At 56.6% G+C, this 20,112-nt stretch overlaps 2 protein-coding genes across 3 annotated transcripts; both read right to left on the bottom strand.

Annotated features, from left to right (window-relative positions):
- Nucleotides 1-2,129: 2,129 nt before the first annotated feature.
- Nucleotides 2,130-17,602, bottom strand: MAN2B1 (mannosidase alpha class 2B member 1). Of its 2 annotated transcripts, none has more exons than XM_032884108.1 (24): nt 17,438-17,602; nt 16,618-16,720; nt 16,278-16,451; nt 15,719-15,912; nt 14,928-15,060; nt 14,535-14,680; nt 13,568-13,684; nt 10,313-10,395; nt 10,110-10,230; nt 9,953-10,031; nt 9,660-9,769; nt 9,255-9,362; nt 8,820-8,936; nt 7,617-7,790; nt 6,469-6,566; nt 6,268-6,385; nt 4,924-5,042; nt 4,732-4,833; nt 4,471-4,558; nt 4,221-4,301; nt 3,572-3,799; nt 2,920-3,072; nt 2,712-2,814; nt 2,130-2,333 (listed from the first exon to the last, which is right to left on the bottom strand). In XM_032884108.1, exons 1-24 carry the CDS (start codon nt 17,600-17,602, stop codon nt 2,224-2,226), a joined length of 3,024 nt encoding a protein of 1,007 aa, XP_032739999.1. In that variant the 3' UTR covers nt 2,130-2,223. The 2 variants fall into 2 exon arrangements, with proteins under 2 accessions (XP_032739999.1, XP_032739998.1); XM_032884107.1 differs by having other exon boundaries at nt 10,313-10,398.
- An 822-nt stretch (nt 17,603-18,424) lies between these two features.
- WDR83OS (WD repeat domain 83 opposite strand) lies at nt 18,425-19,834 on the bottom strand. Its single transcript, XM_032884117.1, has 4 exons — nt 19,726-19,834; nt 19,504-19,609; nt 18,889-18,986; nt 18,425-18,793 (listed from the first exon to the last, which is right to left on the bottom strand). Exons 1-4 carry the CDS (start codon nt 19,773-19,775, stop codon nt 18,727-18,729), a joined length of 321 nt encoding a protein of 106 aa, XP_032740008.1. The 5' UTR covers nt 19,776-19,834; the 3' UTR covers nt 18,425-18,726.
- Between the last annotated feature and the right edge of the window lie 278 nt (nt 19,835-20,112).

The following is a 20,112-nucleotide window of genomic DNA, read 5'->3' on the forward strand; positions in this document are numbered from 1 at the left end:
GCGCCCAGGCTGCTCTCAGCTTCCAGAGTACCATTGAGACGTTTTCAGGAGATGCTCCCAGTGACTAAACCCTCTCTGAAGCTGGCCCACCACGCCTCCCTGGCCATCTCAGCTCCGTCTTCCCGCTCCCAAGAGGGCTTAAAAATATTTTTGAGAAGCATATGTAGCCACGCAGCCCAGCACAGGAAGGCTGCTAGGCCCAGGACACCCTCCCCGGTGGCCCATCGCCCAGCGGGCTGCTGCCTTCCTTTAGAGGAGGACTTGGAAACAATTTCCTGTGGCATATGTGATGACTAGGGCCCTACATGTCACCGTGGCTGGGCCTGGAACTCGCTCCCTGGGCCTCCCTGGATGGCTAGGGCTGCTTGCCCCATTCAGAGGGGAAGGGGGAGTGCATTTACCCTCTGGGTGGTCCTGAGCTCCACAAAAGGATATAGAAACTTCTCGGGAGGCGCTCCCAATGACTGGGACCCGAGTGACAGCACCTGAGCCCACGGCATCCTTCATGGGTTTACTTGCCCAGCACAAGCCATTCAGTGACTTCCTTTTGGATGGGGATGTGGCCGTGTTTTCAGGGGGCACCGCCAGGTGGGTCCAATATGAGGGCCCATGCAGAAGCTCAGCCTGGCCCTGGGCACCCTCCTCCCCACAAGTCTCTCTGGCTGGCCCGTCCTTGTCTCCATTACCAGATACAGAGGTTTGCAGGGGCCAATCCAACAATCAGGCACCATGGGGACTACAAGGGGGCCCAGGGCAACCTCCTTGAGTCTCCTTGGCCAGCCAGGATGGTGCCCACCTTTGGAGGAGGGTTAGTACGTTTTCAGGAGATCGCATGGACTACCAGGCCAAAGATGTCATCCCTGGGGTGCGCTACCTGGCCAGTGTCCTCCTTACCACCAGAGGATACTTACAAGCAAATTTGGTGGGCACATCCTAAGATGGGACCCTACAGAGGGGTCCAGACCACCCTGCCTGGCTTTGCTGGCTTTCCTTTCTGGAGGGAAACTTTAAAAAAAGGGGGGGGGTATTTATTTGAGAGAGAGAGAACAAGAGTGAGCACAAGCAGGGGGCAGGACAGAGGGAGAAGCAGACTCCCCACTGAGCAGGAAGCCTGACATAGGGCTCAATCCCAGGACGCTGGGATCATGACCTGAGCTGAAGGCAGACACTTAACCTGAGCCACCCCAGCGCCCCAGAGGGAAACTTTAGATGAAGTTTCTAAGAGGTGCATCCAGTGACTGGACCCCATGTAGAATGGCAACTAGCCTGGGGCTCCCTCCCTGGTCCATCTCTTTAAGGGGAGACTTAGAGAAAATTTCAAGATGCACATCCAGCACCCAGGCCCCATCTGGAACTTTACCTAGGCCTGTAGTGCCCTCCCCAGCGGTTCCTAGCTGCCCAGGCTCATCCTCCACCCCAAGAGGGACTTACAGATTTTTTCTGGAGGGGCATCTGACAATCAGGGAAGCACGCATCCCAGGTCAGCCTGGGATGCCCTCCTGGCCTCCACGCACCTTCAAGGGACTTGCATAAGGCTGTCCTGACCAAGGGGGAAGTCACTCACTTTTGAGTCTAAATCACCAGTTTCATCTCAAAGTGTCCTTCCTCCATAACAGACCCCAGAGCAAACCAGGGCATGCCAGACTCTCTACCTGTCTCCTGGGAGCCCAGCAGCTCTAGCCCACCTGTCCAAGGCCTCACTTTGGAACCTGGCTCCTGTTCCAGCCCTTTACCAGGACCTCCTGGATTCCTTGCCCTCAGGGCCTGGATTCCCCAAGGCCAGGTCTGGAAGGCTCCGGGGTACATCTGCTTCTCAGACGTAGAGAATGTCTATGTTCTCAAGCAGAGTGTGAGACGTACTCATACTCTGAGTATGCATACGTATACTCGACGTATCCCATGCAGGCCCACCCTTGGTAGCCTCCAGAGACAGCTGTGCCACAGCCTGAGTGGAGGAAGGAGCAAAGGAGGCGTGGAAGACAGTGACAGATGAGGCGGGTGTGGATGGTACAGTCTGGTGTGACTCCCCTGTAAGGCCTCAGATCAAGAGTCAGTGCCTGCTGACCTTCCTAGGCCATCAATGCATCCCCCCCCTCCAGAAACAAGCAAAACCCCACTCAGTCACACCCTGACCCAAGTCTTGGTAGTGGCATTTTAATGGCTTTTGTTAGTGGTGGCAGCAGCAGGAGGAAGAGGGGGCGAGTTTGCCTGCCCCCAGCTTGTCTAGCCGAGCTCTTTCCACTGGACCAAGGCCAGGAAGGTGCGGATCTCCATGGGCTGCAGCGTGATGGCAGCGGGGTCCAGCCGAGGGGGAGAGGGCTGGGGCGCGGGGCCTGGGGAGGTGCGAGAGAGAAGTGAGGGCTGCAGACCTCCTCTGCCTCACCCCTCCTCCTGCTCCTTCCCCGCGGCCTCCACAGATCCATACATCCTCAAATCTGTACCCAGGGCTTTATTCCCAGACCCATTTTAAACTGTCTCCCAGGCCCTGAATCCCATCCCCGATGTCAAGCCATCTCCCTCACACCCTCAAGCCCTACCTGAAAACCATCATGCCAGCCCCAGGGGTGATGGGCATACCCCTCACCCCAAAACTAGACACCCATGGAATCCCATCCCAGACCCTCCAGACCCACGGCTAGTTGGGACATTCCCACACCCATAACATTCCCGCACCTCCCACACAGCCCCCAGCTCCCAGGGCAGACCCCCACCTGTGGCTGGTGTCCACTTGAGCCTGGAGGCGCCAGCCCGGAGCTGGTTGGCCACCAGCGTGGTCTCCTGTAGGTCCGTGATGGTGAAGGCGGAGAACAGGTCCTGTAGGCAGTGGATGGGTCCGGCTCAGTGGGGACAGAGTAGGGTTTCCCTCTCCCTCCTCTCTCTGCCTCTGTCTTGTCTCCTTCCCACTTCTGCCTTACTCACCTTCAAATCCACGGTCACCGGGGAGCTCAAGTTGCCAGAGCCCTCCCCTACAGCAAACTGGTGTTCCAAGCGCAGCAGCAGCGATGTCCTGTCCCAGCGGGCCAGCGTGAGCAGACGTACGGAGGGAGGCAGCTCCCGGCGAAGCCCTGAGAACTGCAGGAAGGGGGTGGGGCTGAGGTGCGGCTAGGAGGCGGGGCTCTGACACAAGGGGCATGATTTCATGGGGGTTAAGCCAATGAGAGGATGGGACAGACCCAGGGAAGGGCGGTGCCAGGCTAGGGGCGGGCCCGAGCCTGGAAGGGGGCCGAAGGGATCTGGCCTGAGACCCCCTGAGATAGGGCGGGGATGAAGCTCAGAGGGTGGGGCAAGGCGGGGTGGGGCAGGGTTGGGGGGCGGGACCGTGCATGGGGAAGGAAAAGGCGGAGAGGGTGGGGCCCAGTGAGCCCGCGGGAGGGGAGAGGGCTAAGGCTGTGCCAAGACCCAGACGAGGTGAGATGGGACTCAGCAATCAGGGGACTGTAGGGCGACGGGGCTGAGGTGAGGGGGTGGGAGCAGCTTATGGCTTCCCCAGAACGAGATAGGGACGGGCGGAGTGGGTACCCTCTAAGGCCAGGTTCCTTGGGGTCCTATCTGGCGGCCCCACCCCCCTCACCTGCTTGAGCGGGGCGACTTCCGGGTGGTAGGGGGCGCCGCCACCAGGGGCCAGCACCACCTGCGGGGCCAGCAGCTCCTTCTCCGCCTGCAACCGGTGCCTGGTGGCAGCGGCCGACACCTTGTCGAGCAGCACGAGATGGCGCCCTCGCACCCACAGCCCCAGCCCGTCCTCCAGCAGCGGCTCCCCTACGCCACGTCCATCGTCTTTCAGAAGCCTTCGGTGCACCTGGGGGGAGTGGTCAGGAGAGGATGAGGAGTCCCTCTGGCCAATTTCTGGGCCAGAAATTTGGGTAAGGGCTTGTGGAAATTTCAAGAGAAACTTAGGAGTGAGAAGGATGGATGCGGAGAAAGGTCTAGTGGGGGACCACCAACACAAGTGGTGATCCAGCCTAGCGACGGACTAGCACAGAGGGAAGTAAGGGTCTAACGGGATAGGGCAAGTGAGGCCTGGAAGAGATGGGGAACTAGATAGGGACCGGACAAAAGCTTGGAGTGAACTTTTCACTTAGGAATGGAGGTGTCAGCTTAGTGGGGATGACACGGAGGGGTGCACCTAGCAGAGAACAGAGAGAAACCAGCAACCAGCTTTCAAGGTCCAGTGGGGGGCCAGGGTGGGAACTGGCTGAGACAGGGCTCTGGCCACTCACCATGAGCTCTACAGAGCCATCCTTCAGGCTGCTGCCCCCCTGGGAGCGGTCAGTCAGCACAGTCAGCTGCGTCTTGCCATCCTGGGGGAAGGAGGGTGAGGGGAGAGTGAGGGGCCCACAGCCTGCCAGCCATGGCCCCCAGGCAGGCACCACAGGGGAGGGTGGAGACCACCAAGGACAGCTGAGAGATCCTAAGAATGAGGGTGATGTGGAGGGGGGCTAGGACATGGGGAGCAGAATGGGGGGTTACCCTGATATAAATGCGGCTGTTGACTGGATAGTAGTTTCCTGCCACTGGCTCAGTCTGGTTCAGCTTCCAGGTGGGTCGATAATCCCGCCTGGGGTGGGGGAGGGTTTGGTCAAGGCTGGGGTCCAGCTCCCCTTCCCCGGTCTACCCATGCCTCACTCCCCCTTCATCCCCTCCTTCCCACAATCAGAGGATCAGCAGATGCCCCCACAAGCCTGGGCCCCCACACACCACAGACCAACCTGTTACCCCCAGTCACCCCACCTCCTCTCCAGGATCTCCCGGCCGTTGCTGTCTGTGTAGAAGAGTCCTTTCGTCTCCAGCACAGTGTCAAAGCGACTGATGACCTCCTTCCCCCAGCCGTCACTGGACCCGAGGGGATGGCAAGACTGTGAGCTTCCCGTATCCCACTCTGCCCTTGCCCGCACCCCCGAAGTCCCCGTGGGTGCCACTCACCCCACAGGTATTGGTCCCACTGTCCACTCCAGCTCCAGGTGCCGCTGGCCTGGGTACAGGCGAACCACCTGGGAACACCAGGCTGAGAAGTTCTGGTACACCTCCTGCACCAAGGGCGTCTGTGGGCACGTGGGGGGTGGGAGCGAGTCTGAGCCTGCACCTGCACACAGGCAAGCCCTGCTGATACCCACCCCTGCTGTCAACTCACAAGAGCTAACAGCAAGTCAACCCACTCATAAAATGGGCACCTGCCCCACCCCCTCAGTGTGATGCCCCCATTTCCTATGTCAGTTGTTACCACCTAACTCTTGAGTGTGGCATGTATGCTCGCTGCCCACCATTACCCCGTCTTCCCTCCTGAGAACAGGATTCTAGCTTGGCAAGTGGCTACCTGGAATAAAGACCATATTGTCCAGTCTTCCCTGAGGCTAGCAACAGCTGGGTGACCACAGTTTGCTCAATGGAAATGGACCAAAGAGGTGTGCGCCACGTCCCTTGCCTCTTTCCCTCTCCCACTGGCTCCAATGCCAATACGACAGCTGGACCTTGAGCAGCCATCTTGGGCCACGAGGTCGAAGCCAAATGTTGACGAGGGCAGAACAATGAGACAGAAGAGGCCTGGATGACTCCGAAATCACTCCCCGGCCCTGGATGGCCCATCCAGACTTTCTGTTAGACGGAAAGAAATGTCTATCTTGTTTTAGGCACCACATTTTGGCAACTGTTACTGGAGGCAAAACTATAGCCTAATGCAGCAACCCTCGTAGGCAGAAGTTCCCCTCAAGGGGAATCATGTCCAATGTGAATCCTGCCACTACCTGCCCCACCCCTACCCTAAGAGGAAATTTCAAGGAGAAGCCCCAAGAAACCCCACAAGGGGGACCCCCGTTCCCAGCCAGCTGTACCCTCAGATATCCATCCTAAGTGAAAATCACCCAGCCCCTATCCAAGTGTGAACGCACGCATAGCCCCCTCAAATATAATCCCCTACCACCACAGACCCTTGGTGAACCTTCAAGAGGCTACACCTGGTTCTCCCCATTCCTGGATCCAGTGGGAACACCCCACTCCCAGTTTCAAAAGCTAGTATAACCCTGACACCCACAGCAGATGTGAAAGCCTTTGTACTTGCTCCCAAGGAATGACTGTTACTTAACCAGCCAAAAATACCAGCCCTGTGGGAAGATTATCAATATTCCCCGCAGGTCCTAACCCTCTCATCTGATAGAGATACAAACCCACCCCACCTCCCCACCCCCACCCCCTGCCACCACCAGCACATGGCTCCACCACCCCTAAGCTCCACACCTCCCCCACACCCACTCGTCATTCAAGGCCCCAGACCTTCACCACGCGCGTTTGAGCCCAGTGGCTCACGATCAACGGTTTCTGGCGGTCGGGTCTGAAGATGTAGGCGCCTGAGGCCTGGCTGCTGAGGCTGTTGCCTACGCTGGCGTTGTACCTGGGGCCGGGGCAGGTGAGAGTCAGGTAAGTGACCCCAGCTCTACTCGCACCCCCTCCCTGGCCTGGTGGTCCCTCCCTCACCAGTAGAAGGCTTGGCGAACAGGCAGCAGGAGGTTCTGGTCTAGGTTCTCCAATTCCACCAAAAGTCCCGTGTCAGGGTCAAACTTAGCCCGGAGGTGCTGGGTAGAAAAGGGACAGCCAGAGGTTAATAAGCATTGTCTCATCCAAGGGCAGCTTCATCCTTCCTGGGGCTCAGGAGGAAGCCCAGAAGCTCCCCTCCCCCTCCCCCCAGCCCTATTAACAAATCCTTCCACCTCCTCCTCAATCTGACCACTTCTCACCATTTCCATGACCTTCTGGGACTAGTGCAGGGGACCCCTTCCAGGCTCCCTCCCTCAGTCAGTTCCCCCCGCCGCGGCCACCAGAGGGCGCCAGTGACACCCAAAATACCATCCCAGCCGGTCAGCTTGGGCCCCGGGGCTGACTCCAGGCTGACGGGGGCATCTGATTAAGGAATCATAGTGCCACCACCCAGCGGACTTTTAGGGGCCAACAGAAATATGTAAATTTGAATTTCTTTTAGAATCAGAAGAAAATGTAAATGCAATAATAATGAATATTTTATACTTGTCTTCTACAGCCACCTGCTCATGAAATACAATTGTCACCTTTTTATTTTTTCTGACGGAAAAAGAGACCCAAAAAGGCAAAAAAATGCTAGGGCCCATTACAGTCTTAATGCAGCCCTGTTTCTGACGTGGCTCCTTCGAAGTAAAGCCCAAGTTTTGTCCCTCAAGTCCTGCGGAGTCTGACCTGTCACCCAACACCTGCCCCCTTTAGCCTCAGTGGGTTCCTGGGACAGTCCCCACCCTCCTGCCTGAGGCCTCTTGCTTCTGCGGCTCCCAGTCCGCCTGAATCCTTCTCCCCACCACATGGCCACGTGGCTCCCTCCCTCGGGTCTCTGACCCGCCTCATTTAATTCGAAAACCCCTACCACCGTCAGCCCTTACTTATCAGTCCAATGTCACCCATAATTACACTGGGTCCTCAAAGTCCCAGGAAAGGCCACTGAGGTTCAAAGGGGGGTGGTCACTACCAGAGGACACGTAATGGGGCACTGGTGACTAGACCATGAACCCAAGACACCCTGATCCAGAGTCCATGCAGTTCACCATAACACCTCGCATTTGTCACGGGGGGAAGGGAGGAGCATCTGAACGGAGTCTCACCTCATTCTGGATGGCCAAGTCACGCGACCAGGACTTCTGGGATCTGGGGTGGCGGTTGTGGGCGTGGAGGTTTCGGCCAGGCACCTGAGTTACTGAGTAGACACTGAAGCCCAGGGCAGGCACTGAGGCCGAGAATAGCAGCTCCGAATTGTCTGAGCTAGGATGTATCACCACCTTGGGTAAGGGAGGAGGGAAACTGAGTCAAGAGGCTGTGAGTCCACATACTGAGCTGTACATAAAGGGCCGTGTCAAAACTCCAGGAGGGGAATGAGCCCCAGATGGGGAGAAGAAATACAGGTGTTGGCCAGGGAGGACGGAGTGTCAAATTCTGAGTTCAAGATTGCAGAGAAGATTCATCAAGTGCAGGGAAAAAACACTTTGGGGTGCAGAGACTGTGGGAGAAGGGGAAGTGAGGGAGGAAGTAGGGAAGGAAATCCTTGAAGCAGGGAAATGAGGGAAAGGCAGGTTCTAGGGGAGGAAGAAATTCATAGGTAGAGGCCTTCCAGGACAAGGGAAATAAGCTAAAAATTTAAAAAAAAAAAATTCGGGGTGCCTGGCTGGATAAGTAGGTAGGACAGGACCCTCAGTCTCAGTGCTGTAAGCTGGAGCCCCACACTGGATGTGGAAATTACTGAAAAAAATCTTAAAAAATTAAAAAATTTTTAAAGATTTTATTTATTTGACAGAGAGCTCACAAGTAGGCAGAGAGGCAGGCAGAGAGAGGGGGGGAAGCAGGTTCCCTGCTGAGCAGAGAGCCCAATGCAGGGCTCAATCCCAGGACTCCAGGATCATGACCTGAGCGGAAGGCAGAGGCTTAACCCACTGAGCCACCTAGGCGCCCCCAAAATAAAATATTTTTTAAAAATTCATGAGGAGACATTAAAAAGGGAGAGATTGCCTGAGAGGCAGGGCAGGGGGGTGAGGGGAATGGGGGGAGCTGATGTTTCCAAGAGGCTATGATGTTAAGGGGCAGAAAAAAAAATAAGTACTAGGCACAAGCATTTGATGGAGAGGAAAATATTCACTAAAAAGAGTTACCCGAGAGAGAGGAAGGTGTCCATGGGAGGAGGTATCCATGGAGGGATATGTTGCCATGGGATGGGGTAAGGTGGAGGGTGAAATCCCCAGGAGGAGGTGTACAACGCAGGAGGTACTCATGGCGGGGTCGTACTCATAGGAGAAATACTTGTTGAAAGGACTTACGTCGCTGGGCACAACTGTGCCATTAGGGTCCCTCACGTCGAAAAAGTGTTCGCTGACTGGCAGCCGCACCATCCAATCCACTTTCCGCCCCAAGGGGTTATAAATGATCACTTGGAACTGGTGCGGGAGGGCCAGATGGAGCATGGGTCACAGCAGGCCTTCTTGAAACCCACCCACCACACGCGGCCATGTCCTTGGGTGCTCCAAGACCCCATGGGGTGCTTTGGTCTCTCCCACCCCAGTTACACTGCCCCCCAGCAGACCGATCCTCCCAATCAATTTCACAACCAGCAGGTACCTCAAGAGCCGCTCAGTCCGAGCCCCCCTCCTCTGGGCCCCGCCCCCTCCTGGCCCCACCCCCCGCCGTCCTCAGTTTCTAGTGCTGTCCCACCCACCTGCCTCCCTGCCCCGCCCTCCAGCCTGAGCCCGGCTCACGCTCTTCGCTGTCTGGCTGAGCGGACAGACACTGATGTTGAGGTTGCGGCAGTAAATGAAGTCCTCCTTGGAGCCGCTGAGCCGCGCCAGCGCATTGCTCAGGAGAACCTGTGGGAGGGAGCATAAAGGTCCATGGGTCAGCTCTGGACTCCCACCCGGGTCTTCCCTCTGTCCCCTTCCGGACCCCGGCCCTTGCCTGTCCCCGCCCATGAGTGCTTCTAGGCTCCACCCAGAGAGAGGCTCCACGCCTCTCTCCTCCCAGGCCCCGCCCCATAAGGCATCTTAGACTCCACCCACTGCCTTGACCACGCCTCTTCCTATCTCCGCCCTTTCATTCTATACCCGCCTCTCCCAAGCCCCACCCCTTCCCCGGCCCCACCCCTTCCCCGGCCCCACCCCGCGCACCTCACAGGGCCCCCAGCCCGCCGCAAGCTGGCGCGCGTAGTCATTGGCCACGTGCTGCCGGGAGGTGCCGCTGACCGCGTCGTGATGCTGGAGCACCGCCATCGCCTCATCTGCAGGCAGACGGTAAACCGGGTGGGGTCTCCACGGGACTCTCAGTCAAGACCCCAAGGAGACGATAAAGATCACGTGTAGGAGGGCGGGGTCGCGAGGAGCTTCATGAAGGCAATGGGGTGGCCGAGGGTCTGTGTCCAACTTCGGACACACCCCCATCCCCTCATCGTCTCAACACCTACTGAGGGGTACACTGTCTCCTGAGCCATAGGGTCCCACGTTGGCCGCCGGACCCGCCAGTGCCTCCAGCTGGTTGCACACCTGGGGACAGAGGGGCTGTATTAGGGCCCCGGCCCTGTTGGGACCCCTGGGCGCTCCTTGAGCCCAGGACCCACTCACCTGCAGAAAGTTGTAGCTGAGGCGCTCGTAGCGTTTGAGGGCCGGCCGGCTGGAAAAGTAGCCAGTCCAGAACTTGTAGGGGCCGTCGGCGTAGGGAAAGAAGTCATCCTGCTTTACAGACCTGCAGCGGCAGAGGCATTGAGGGCAGGGTCACGACCCAAAGGGCAGGCCAACCCCCCCAAGCTCCCATTTCCCCCAAATACCAGGTGAGGTTGGCCTTGTTCAGCTCCCAGAGGTAACAGGCGGGAGTGGAGTAGAGAACATTGACGCGGCTCCCGTTGGCCTGCTGCTGGGGGGAGGTGTCCGTGTGTGAGCCCTCGGGAGTCCGCACCTTCCCAGGGGGCCCACAGGTGTGCACACACATCCTCACACACGTGTGCGCACCTTCATCATGTGGTGGGTTCAGATTCTCTTAGTACACATTTTGAGTGCAAACCAATGGCCCAGGGTGAGACTGGATTTGGGCAGCCACTCAATATTACCACCATGGAAAGGATTTCACGGATGCAAGAATAAACCTGAATTTTTTTTTTAATTTATCTGACAGAGAAAGAGAGAGGGCGTGAGAGAGGGAAGAAAAGTAGGGGGAGTGGGAGAGGGAGAAGCAGGCTCCCCACCAAACAGGGAGCCCCATGTGGGGCCAATCCCAGGGCCTTGGGATCATGACCTGAGCCGAAGGCAGACTCTTAATGACTGAGTCACCCAGGCGCCCCTAAACCTGAAATTTCTACTAAACCTTTTTACCATTCCAATTTTATTTTTAAAATATTTGGCGGGGGCACCTGGGTGGCTCAGTTGGTGAAGCGTGGGACTCCTGATTTGGGCTCAGGTCATGATCTCAGGCTCATGAGATGGGCCCCGCCTAAGGCTCTGCAGTCAGCACGGAGTCTGCCTGAGATTCTCTCTCCTTCTCCCTCTGTCCCTCCCCTGCTCACCCCCCTCTCTAAATAAATAAAGGGCCGCCTGGGTGGCTCAGTGGGTTGAGCCTCTGCTTTCGGCTCAGGTCATAATCTCAGGGTCCTGGCATCGAGCCCCGTGTCGGGCTCTCTGCTAGGTGGGGAGCCTGCTTCCCCCACCCCGCCTGCCTCTCTGCCTACTTGTGATCTCTCTCTCTCTTTGTCAAATGAATTAAAAAAAAAAAATCTTAAATATATAAATAAAATATTTTTTAAAAAATTTTTTCGTAGAGGGGCACCTGGCTGGCTCAGTGGGTTAAGCCTCTGCCTTCAGCTCAGGTCATGATCTCAGGGTCCTGGGATCAAGCCCCACATTGGGCTCTCTGCTCAGCAGGGAGCCTGCTTCCCCCTCTCTCTGCCTGCCTCTCTACCTAACTGTGATATGTCTGTCAAATAAAAAAATCTTTAAAAAATTTTTTTTGGTGGAAAAACTAATGACATTTAGGGCTGCAGTCATCATTTCTCACCGTTATTGCTCAACGACACCACTGTTAGAATGAACAGAGTCCTTCAACTGCGGGAGATGAAGGAACAAGAAGGTGACCTCCTCCCTGAAGAAAAAGATGTTTGGTCTGCTTGTGTCGTGAAGCCAGTGCCTGGTACACTGTAGGTGCTCACTAAACACTTGAGCGAAGGAAGGGAAGTGTATGGGACTACATGCCTCTATGTACATCCACAGGTCTACCCCTGCACACACAGTCACATACACAGTCACACACACACACACACACACACACACACAGGATTCGCTCTACAACCAACCACTTGCTTCTTCAATATGCTCAGGATTTCAGGCACAATCTAGAAGCAGAGCCCAGCCCGACTCTCCTGGAATCCACAGCCAAGTGGAGGAGAGATACTGAACGGACAATTTGTTACTATCAGCCTGGATGTGACCTCGTAGGTTTCTCTGGGGACTGTGTGCACACAGAGGAAAAGGCAAGAGCTCCACCTGCATTTGGTGAAGGCTTCCTGGAGGAGGAAACATTTCAGCTTGCGTGTTAAAGGAGAAGCAGAAGGTGTTCGGCCCCAAATAACAGTCATAAGCAAACGCCCTAATACTGACTATTGATCTGGCCCTGTTCTACGGATCTTTGTAAACGAACTACCCCAACAGCCTTATCAGGTGGGAACCACCATTGTGCCCATTTTCTAGATCGGAAAACTAAGGCGGAGTGCTGAATATTTCTCAGGGTCACAGAGCCACTAAGTGGCAAGCTACGGACTTGATGTACGGGACTGTACTTCCAACAGAATGCAGTAGGCAAAGGAGCGGTCAGGGCAGGAGAAAACCTGTGGCAGCTCGGGACCATGGTATTCACAGAAGAAAGTGCTCAAGGTGTCCAGGGCTCCTCCAGGTCACGGGGAGGACTGGGAAATGTCTTTGGGAAGGCCTTGGTGATGTCCCTGAGGGTGTTTTGGGTGAAAGAGCGGTGCTGGGGTAAGTGGAAGGTGAGGACGTGGAGACCACCAGCAGACAGCTCTGAGGATGGAACTGAAGGGATGAACATTTCAGATTTGAGAGGCCCAAGGATGTCTGAGTCCTGGTGCCCAGAACCTGGTAGGTTACAGGGCAAAGGGAAATTAAGTTTGCAAATGGAGTTCAGGTTCCTGACCAGCTGACCTTAAAACAGCTTATCCTGGATGATCTGTAGGGCCAATGTCATCACGAGTCTTTAAAAGTGGGGGTGCCTGGGTGGCTCAGTGGGTTAAAGCATCTGCCTTCGGCTCGGGTTGTGGTCCCAGGGTCCTGGGATCAAGCCCCACATCGGGCTCTCTGCTCGGTGGGGAGCCTGCTTCCTCCTCTCTCTCTGCCTGCCTCTCTGCCTACTTGTGATCTCTCTGTCAAATAAATAGATAAATTCTTTAAAAGTGGAAGAGAGGGGGCGCCTGGGTGGCTCAGTCAGTTAAGCATCCAATCCTTGATTTCCACTCAGGTCATGATCTCAGCAACTTGAGATGGAGCCCCGCATCTGGCTCATGCTTATTAGTGAGGAGTCTGCTTAAGATTCTCTCTCTCCCTCTGCCCCTCATCGTGCTGGCCTGCACACTCTCTCTCTCTCCAAATAAATAATATTTTTTTATTTTTATTTTTATTTTTTTTTAGAAAAACAGAAGAGGAAAGAGGGAGTGAAAGAGATGTGATGATAGACTCAGGCAGAGAGCTGCTGCATGGCTGGCTGGCAAGACAGGGACAGGGAGGCGTGAGTCAAGGAATGCAGAAGGCTTCTAGAAGTTGGACACGGCAAGGACATTTTCCCCAAGAGCCTCAGGAAGGAACCCAGCCCTGCTGACATCTTGATTTTTAACCCACTGAGAACTGTGTCCGACTTCTGGCCTATAAAACCGTAAGATGATATATTTCTGTTGTTTCCAGCCACTACGTTTGTTGGTCGTTTGTTAGAGTAGCAAGAGAAAAGTAGCAAGAAAAAACCCTGGGATGCATGTGACCCGAAGGCCAAGGGTCCAAGCACACTCATTCCCACGAGCTGGCACTCCTACCTGGGCGTTGACCAACTGGATGAGCCGGTCAAGGTTCTTGAACCACATGTTGGCATTCTCATACTGGAAGTCTGAGCCCATGGTCATTATGGTGTGATTGGTGCGGTAATACTGGCCCTGTAGGGGGGATGGAGAATTCCTCAGGCCGGGGTGTCCTGGACCGCCCCTGTGACCACACCGTCGTGGTACAAATGCAGTCAAGCCTGTGGGTGTGCAGTGCTCAGCTGGTTGAGCATCCGACTCTTGGTTTTGGCTCAGGTCATGATCTCAGGGATCGAGCCCCTCGTTGGGCTCCACACTCAGCAGGGAGTCGGCTTGAGGATTCTCTCTCCCTCTCTCTCTGCCCCTCCCCCTGCACCGTCGAGCTCTCTCTCTCTCTCTAAGATAAATAAGTCTTGGGACACCTGGGTGGCTCAGTCAGTTAGGCGTCTGCCTTCAGCTCAGGTCATAGTCTCAGGGTCCTGGGATCGAGCCCCTTGTCAGGCTCTCTGCTCAGTCAGGAACCTGCTTCCCTCTCTCTCTGCCTGCCTCTCTGCCTGCTTGTGATCTCTCCCTCTCTCTGTGTCAAATAAATAAAATCTTTTAAAAAACAAAACAAACAAACAAAAAACCAAGTGTAGGTGTACATAGAGGAGTGGAGGGGGGAGGGGAATTGGGTCACGGGGGAGCCTAGGGACACCTGTGAAAATAGCCTCACGCTGTTGAGTACTCTTCTGGGGCCCAGATGAGGGCACTGAGGCACTGTGCCATGCTGTCTCATGGCCTTGGTGAGCATTTGGGGCAGCAAAGGGCGTCTGTAGTCTTCTAACCAGAAATGCACACAAATCTGGGAGGGGAGCCTGGCAACGGTGAATGGGACGATACGTTCCTCCAAGGGCGATGAGGAGGTGTTAGGGAATGCCTGTGCCGTGAAAGGGCCCAGTGCATCATGAACACGAGTCTCACGGGCTCTGCACAGTACGCTTACCTGGGCAGTGGCCAACTGTAGGAAGTAATCGATCAACTCCTTGGCATTGTACTCCGGGCTGCGCGGGTCCTCCACAAAGGGCTTGTCAGCGCACAGCGTGTCCCAGCACAGTTTCTCCGGCGGGTTGTACATATTGGGGAGCACACCTGCATACCACACCAGGCTCAGCACCCTGGACCTGCCCTGGGCTCAAAGCCTGCCACGCCCCACCCAGGAGGGATCTCAGAATTTGCAGGGCCCCATGCAAAGTGCAAATGCTGGGTTCTTGTTCATAAATTATTAAGAGTTTCAGGAAAAGGACAAAAAAGTGTAAGAGCAAACCCAGGGCCCTCTGAGCATGGTCCCAGGTCCCATGGCTCTGGGGCCAGCCCTTCCCCCATCCCGCCCCCTTACTGGTAAAGAGGTCAGCCACTGGGGGCTTCAGGCTGGCGCTAGCCCGCCAAACCTGCTCCATCTCTTGCTTCTCCTTCCGCAAGCTCTTATCTTGATAATCCAGACGCCCGAAGAAGAAACCGTCAAAGCCCATCTGGAGGTGGGGAGGGATGAGGACTGGGATCAGAGAGCAGGAGAAGTGGAAGTCCAGTCCTCTCCCCACCAACCACCAGTCCCCTCAGCATGGGAGGGGAGGGTCAGAGCACAGTTAGAAGCAGCAGATCTGAAACCAGAAAGGGTTTCAGCTCATTTTGAAGCCGGGGAAGGGTCAGGTGACACTGAGGGAGGGCTGGGAGGGGTGCGTGCGGCGCTAGAACAGACCTCCACCTTCCCCAGCTTGGAAAGGGCCTGCCCTTAAGGCTTTCCCCCTTAAGCAACCTGAGAATGGAAGGGATCATAGGATGGAAAGGGGACGCCATCATGCCAAAGACTGTGAAGTTTTTTGAAGAGCAGGGCAGGCCTCCACCTACCACCTGGCTTCGGAGAGGACTGGGGATCGTGGCAAATAGGGTGGGGCCAGAGCTCCAATGAGAGGCAGGTGTGGGACCCGGAAAGAGCCAGCTGGAGTGGGGTCAGCCTGGGCAGGTAGGGGAGCGGGGGAGGGGCTACTAATGGGATTCACAGCTCACCCAAGGGGCAGGGCCTCAAGGGGCCGGAGGGCCAGGGGACAGGACCTGGTCCAAGTGAGCTTGCAGGGAAGGGCGGAGCTTGAGTGGCCAAGGGAGGAGCTAGGAGCGAAGCTGAGCAATCACCTGTGCGAACAGCGAGGCCTGCTCCCGAGAGTGACCGAAGGGGTCAATGTGCCAGGCCACACGGGGGCGCCCATCTTTGCCAAACGTGTTTTCCAGGAAGCGCAACCCAAGCGTCATCTGGTCTATGATGGCTCCGTAGTGGGTGGCTGCCTCATCGTTCATCACCCAGCCACCGTTGGCAAACTCCAGGCGTCCTGTGCCAGGAAGGGCAAAATCTGGGTGGACTGTCAAGGCCAGGAGTGGGGCCAGGGGTGGCAATGCAGGGGATATGAAGGCCCGCCTGCAAACCCAGGCCAGGTGGGAGAAGAGGAGTCACTCCCAGGCCAGTGTAGCCAGATATGGAACAGAGGGCCCCCTGCGTGGCAGGCTTTCCTGAGGCTCCCCTGGAGGTGGGGCCCTGCGGGATGTATAGGAGTTCTACAGATAAAGGGACATTCCAGGCAGGCAGAGCCACATGCACATGCAGACTGCAGGGGACATGACAAAATCTCAACAGCTGGAGGGTCAGAAACAGAAGCGAGCTGGGCTTCCTCTTTTCACTTCCTTCAGGCAGGCTCACCCTGGCGTACCAGCTCCCGCACAACTTCCTGTGTTGCATTTGTCTGCTGGTGCCACCAACGGGAGAAGAAGGCAATCTCCACGTAGATGAATCGGCGGGTGGGCTCCACCAGCAAGGAAGAGATGACTGAGTCTAGAATGTACTGCACCCCCGCGTGCTGGACGTCGTTCTGGACTGTGGACACAGGGGTCGGGGACAAATGAGCCAAGGGGAGACATTCTTAGACACAGGAGCCCAAGCTGGGCAATGTCCCCCCTCCCAATGTCCAGGACCCACAAAGGATCTGAAGGCTCAAAGGGGCCATGGGAGCCCCAAGGGGAAGTCCTCCTGCTCTACTCACTGCCATAAAAGTACTGGTCCACAGTCTTGAGCCAGCCCACATCGTCATGCGTGTGGGCCACCAGGTGCACGTTGAGCATGTCCGGATGCACCACGGGGCACGTCTGCACAGGGACCCCAAATACACACATCCTGTCAGTTACACCGGGGTTAAGAAGCAGGCTGGGGTCGGGGGTGGGGTGGAGGCACAACATAGGTCTTGATCTAGAGGCGAGTGACCCAGAGAAAGCCAGCGAGGCCCTTCCAGGGAGGATGCCGCAGAGTTGGGCATAGAGATACAACACCCACTTGAAACGACCCCTTAGGGCACCTCTCATTCACACCTTGGGTTAATCGTAACAGTAGTAGCAAACGTTTATTAGGCATTTGCAAGTGGCAAGCAGCTGGGGGTGGGGGGCAGTATTATCTCATTTTCAGATGAGAGCACTGAGGATCAGAGTGGTTAAGTAACTTGCCCCAAGTCACAGGGCCAGGAAGTCAGGGAGCCCGGCTGGAACTCCAGGCAGGCTAACTTCAGGGTCCCAGCTCTCAAGCCATCCCCCCGCCCCCACATACACACATCTGCCCACACACAGTTAAGTGCATGCATGCAAACTCCCGGCAAGCCCACTCACAGAAGGAAGGAAGCAGGTACGGAAAGCCCTATTCTCAGACTCACACAGCCAGACCTTTCAATGACGCAAAGCATGCCTTCAGACCTCACTGTCATATTAACAACCATTCACTAGGCACCCACAGAACACACCCACCCACACCCCTGGACCCTACTCGGGGGTCTTCGCTCCAGCTTGCGTACGCTTCCGCTCCCGGGCCGCGCTCACCTCGTATCCCGCGGCCCGAGCGCCGGGCGCGGCCACCAACAACAAAAAGAGGAAGGAGAGAGGCGGGAGCGGTGGCTGCAGCGCGCGGGAGCCCGTCTTGGGCCCTGCCGCGGCCCGGCCGCCACCGCCAGCGCGGACCCCCGAAGGCCGCGCGTCGGCTCCCATGGCTCCGCCGCCGCCGCCGCCGCCTCCAGGGGCTTCCCCGGCCCTGCAAAGGCAGGGCAAACACCCCGCCCCCAGAACACTGCCTAGCCAATGGCTGCTGGCGGGGGCGGGGCCAGGGTGCTGCCTTTCGCATCACGGAACTGAGCCCTCTGCTCTCGCTAGCCCCTGGGGACACTAGGAGCGTGGGGAGGCGTTGGGCGTGTCCACCCTTGGTTGCTGGTTTAGCCAGGGGAGCCTTTAATATCTCACCGCCTCCGAGTGGCCCTTTGTCCCCGTGGACGAAAAGGCTTCAGATTTTCCTCCGGGTATAGTTTGCTTAGGAGGTGAGGATGTGTGCTTGGGATCCTACGATGTCCCGTCGGTCTTCAGGGCTAGGGTCTTGGAGGGACCTAGCTTAGCTAGGAGCAGGGGCTAATGGTAGTCCTGTTCTGTTCTATGAGGATTACGCATAGAAGAACTGCCCCCTGGGGTACTAAGGATGCAAGGTATACAGCCTTGTATATAAGAAATACCCATGGGATTCAGGTGAGGAGTAACAGGTGGGGGAGGACTCAATCTTTCATGCTTTTCCCAATCCCTACTAGTCCATCCAGTTCACTGATATTATCCGATTTGTCTGATAAGAAAATGAAAGCCCACATTTCCTCAGGTCAGCAGAGCCCATCTGCTGAGTTGCCAGAGGACAGGGATCACTGCTCTGCCTCAGGCAGCTGACTGAAGTCACAAGGCTTGTGAAAGAAGCAAGTGAACCACCACGACCAGAAGGCTCCAGGCTGGAGGCCCTCCCCCACCAGGAAGAGCACCCACAATCCACAGGAGAGGTTCCCAAAACACAGCCAGAATGCAAAACTTTATTATTAACTGGTTTCAACAAAAGAAACGAGTGGATACACGTAGAAACATGGACAGCATCTCCCCCAGCAGCAGGCAGGATGGGGAAGCAGGCAGGTGGGGGAGGCCTAGGGAATTCTCCTCTGCCCAGCAGAAGTGGAATCCCAGGGAAAGGGTCAGGTTCCCTCCATCCAGCCTCATTCAGAGAAGCCCAGGACAGCAGCTGAGGGCAGGGGCTGAACAGCCAGGGGCCAGGCCTGGGGGAAGGTGTACAGAGTAGTCCTTGGCTGACATCACCAGGGGGGCGTCATGGGCTGAGGGTTCTGCAGATATGACATCACCACAGCAGAGATGGACAGCCTGAAGGGGGAGAGAGGTGTCAGTCCAGGAAGGGCAGGCTTGGGTCCCCCTCTCCCACTTACTCAAGAGTCCTCCTTCTCTAAGCCTAGACTCACATGAAGCTACTCATCATCTGTTTAGTGTCCTCAGAGCTCCGGGAGTTGGCAAAGCTGATGAAGGAGCAGTAGACAGCGACCCAAGCGCACCACTTCAGCTGGGGAAAGGCAGGAGCATGGGGGTATTCGGTTGGTGACAGGCACACCAATGAGCCACCATAGGGGCATTCCCAGACACGGGTGCCAACGCACTGTTTCCACCCGATGCAACCTGGATCTTATCCCCAAGAATCCCTCAGTCCCATTCTCCCTAGCCTACTCCAGGTACCCAGTTTCTTGTTCTACCCTCTTGGCCTGCGTTTCTTGACAGCACTACATGCTCTCAGGCCTAAGAAGAGTAGCCTTTGACATGCCTCGTGATGCTAAGAACCCCATCCTTTCTCCACGAGTCCCCTCCTAATTACTTTAAAATCAGGCCGACCTCCCCGGTACCCACCCTGAACCCGGCTTTCCCTCCGGCTCTGGCTCTCTCCTCCGAGCAACACCGCAGCCCCGCCCCCGGCCTGGCCCAGGCCCCGCCCCCTCAGCGCCAGCCCCGCTCCATTCCGAATCCGCTCCCACCACCCGCTCCGTGGTCAGGCGGAGCTACGCCGAAGGAAACTCGGCGCCGCCCACCTTGAGCATGAGGCCGCACATGCTGAAGATCATGCCGAGCAGGTTCATGTAGTCCGGCGTCGGGTCGTCCAAGGCCGGGTTACACTCGCTCGGCGGGGGCTTGTACCTGCGGTAGGCTCAAGGGTCAGAGGCACTCGAAGTCCCGCCCCCGAAGTGGACAAGCGCTTCCCTGGTCCTCGCCCCACAACCCGAGCCCTGTTCCCGTGAGGTTGGGGTCCTCACCTCAGCACTTTGTTCGGCCTTCGTGGGTCCGACATGTTGTTAGTGGACATGGCGGGCCCGAGGTCGGGCCTCTTCCGCGGCAGGAGTCGCAGCTTCCGGCGCGGAAGAGGAGGGTGGCTTTTAGAGTGACACCCACAGGCTGCGAGCTTCCGTTCCCAGGGGCGGGGCCAGGACTCCTTCCAGCCGGGGGATAGAGAATTAGAAGAGACCAGAAATGTTTCTTGAAAACAAGAAGTGGGAAAAGAAACCTAGAAGCTGGAATCAGGTTTCAGTATTCCAAACACTATCCCGAAAAAAGCCAAAATATTTGAACCGGAAGTGAGATATAGGAAGTGGGCTACGGAAGACAATAAGGTTACACCCGAGCGTGGATCCCCAGAATTAGGA

Source organism: Lontra canadensis, unplaced genomic scaffold, assembly GCF_010015895.1.
Source record: "Lontra canadensis isolate GAN:19392208 unplaced genomic scaffold, GSC_riverotter_1.0 scaffold88, whole genome shotgun sequence".
Classification (NCBI taxonomy): Eukaryota; Metazoa; Chordata; class Mammalia; order Carnivora; family Mustelidae; genus Lontra; species Lontra canadensis.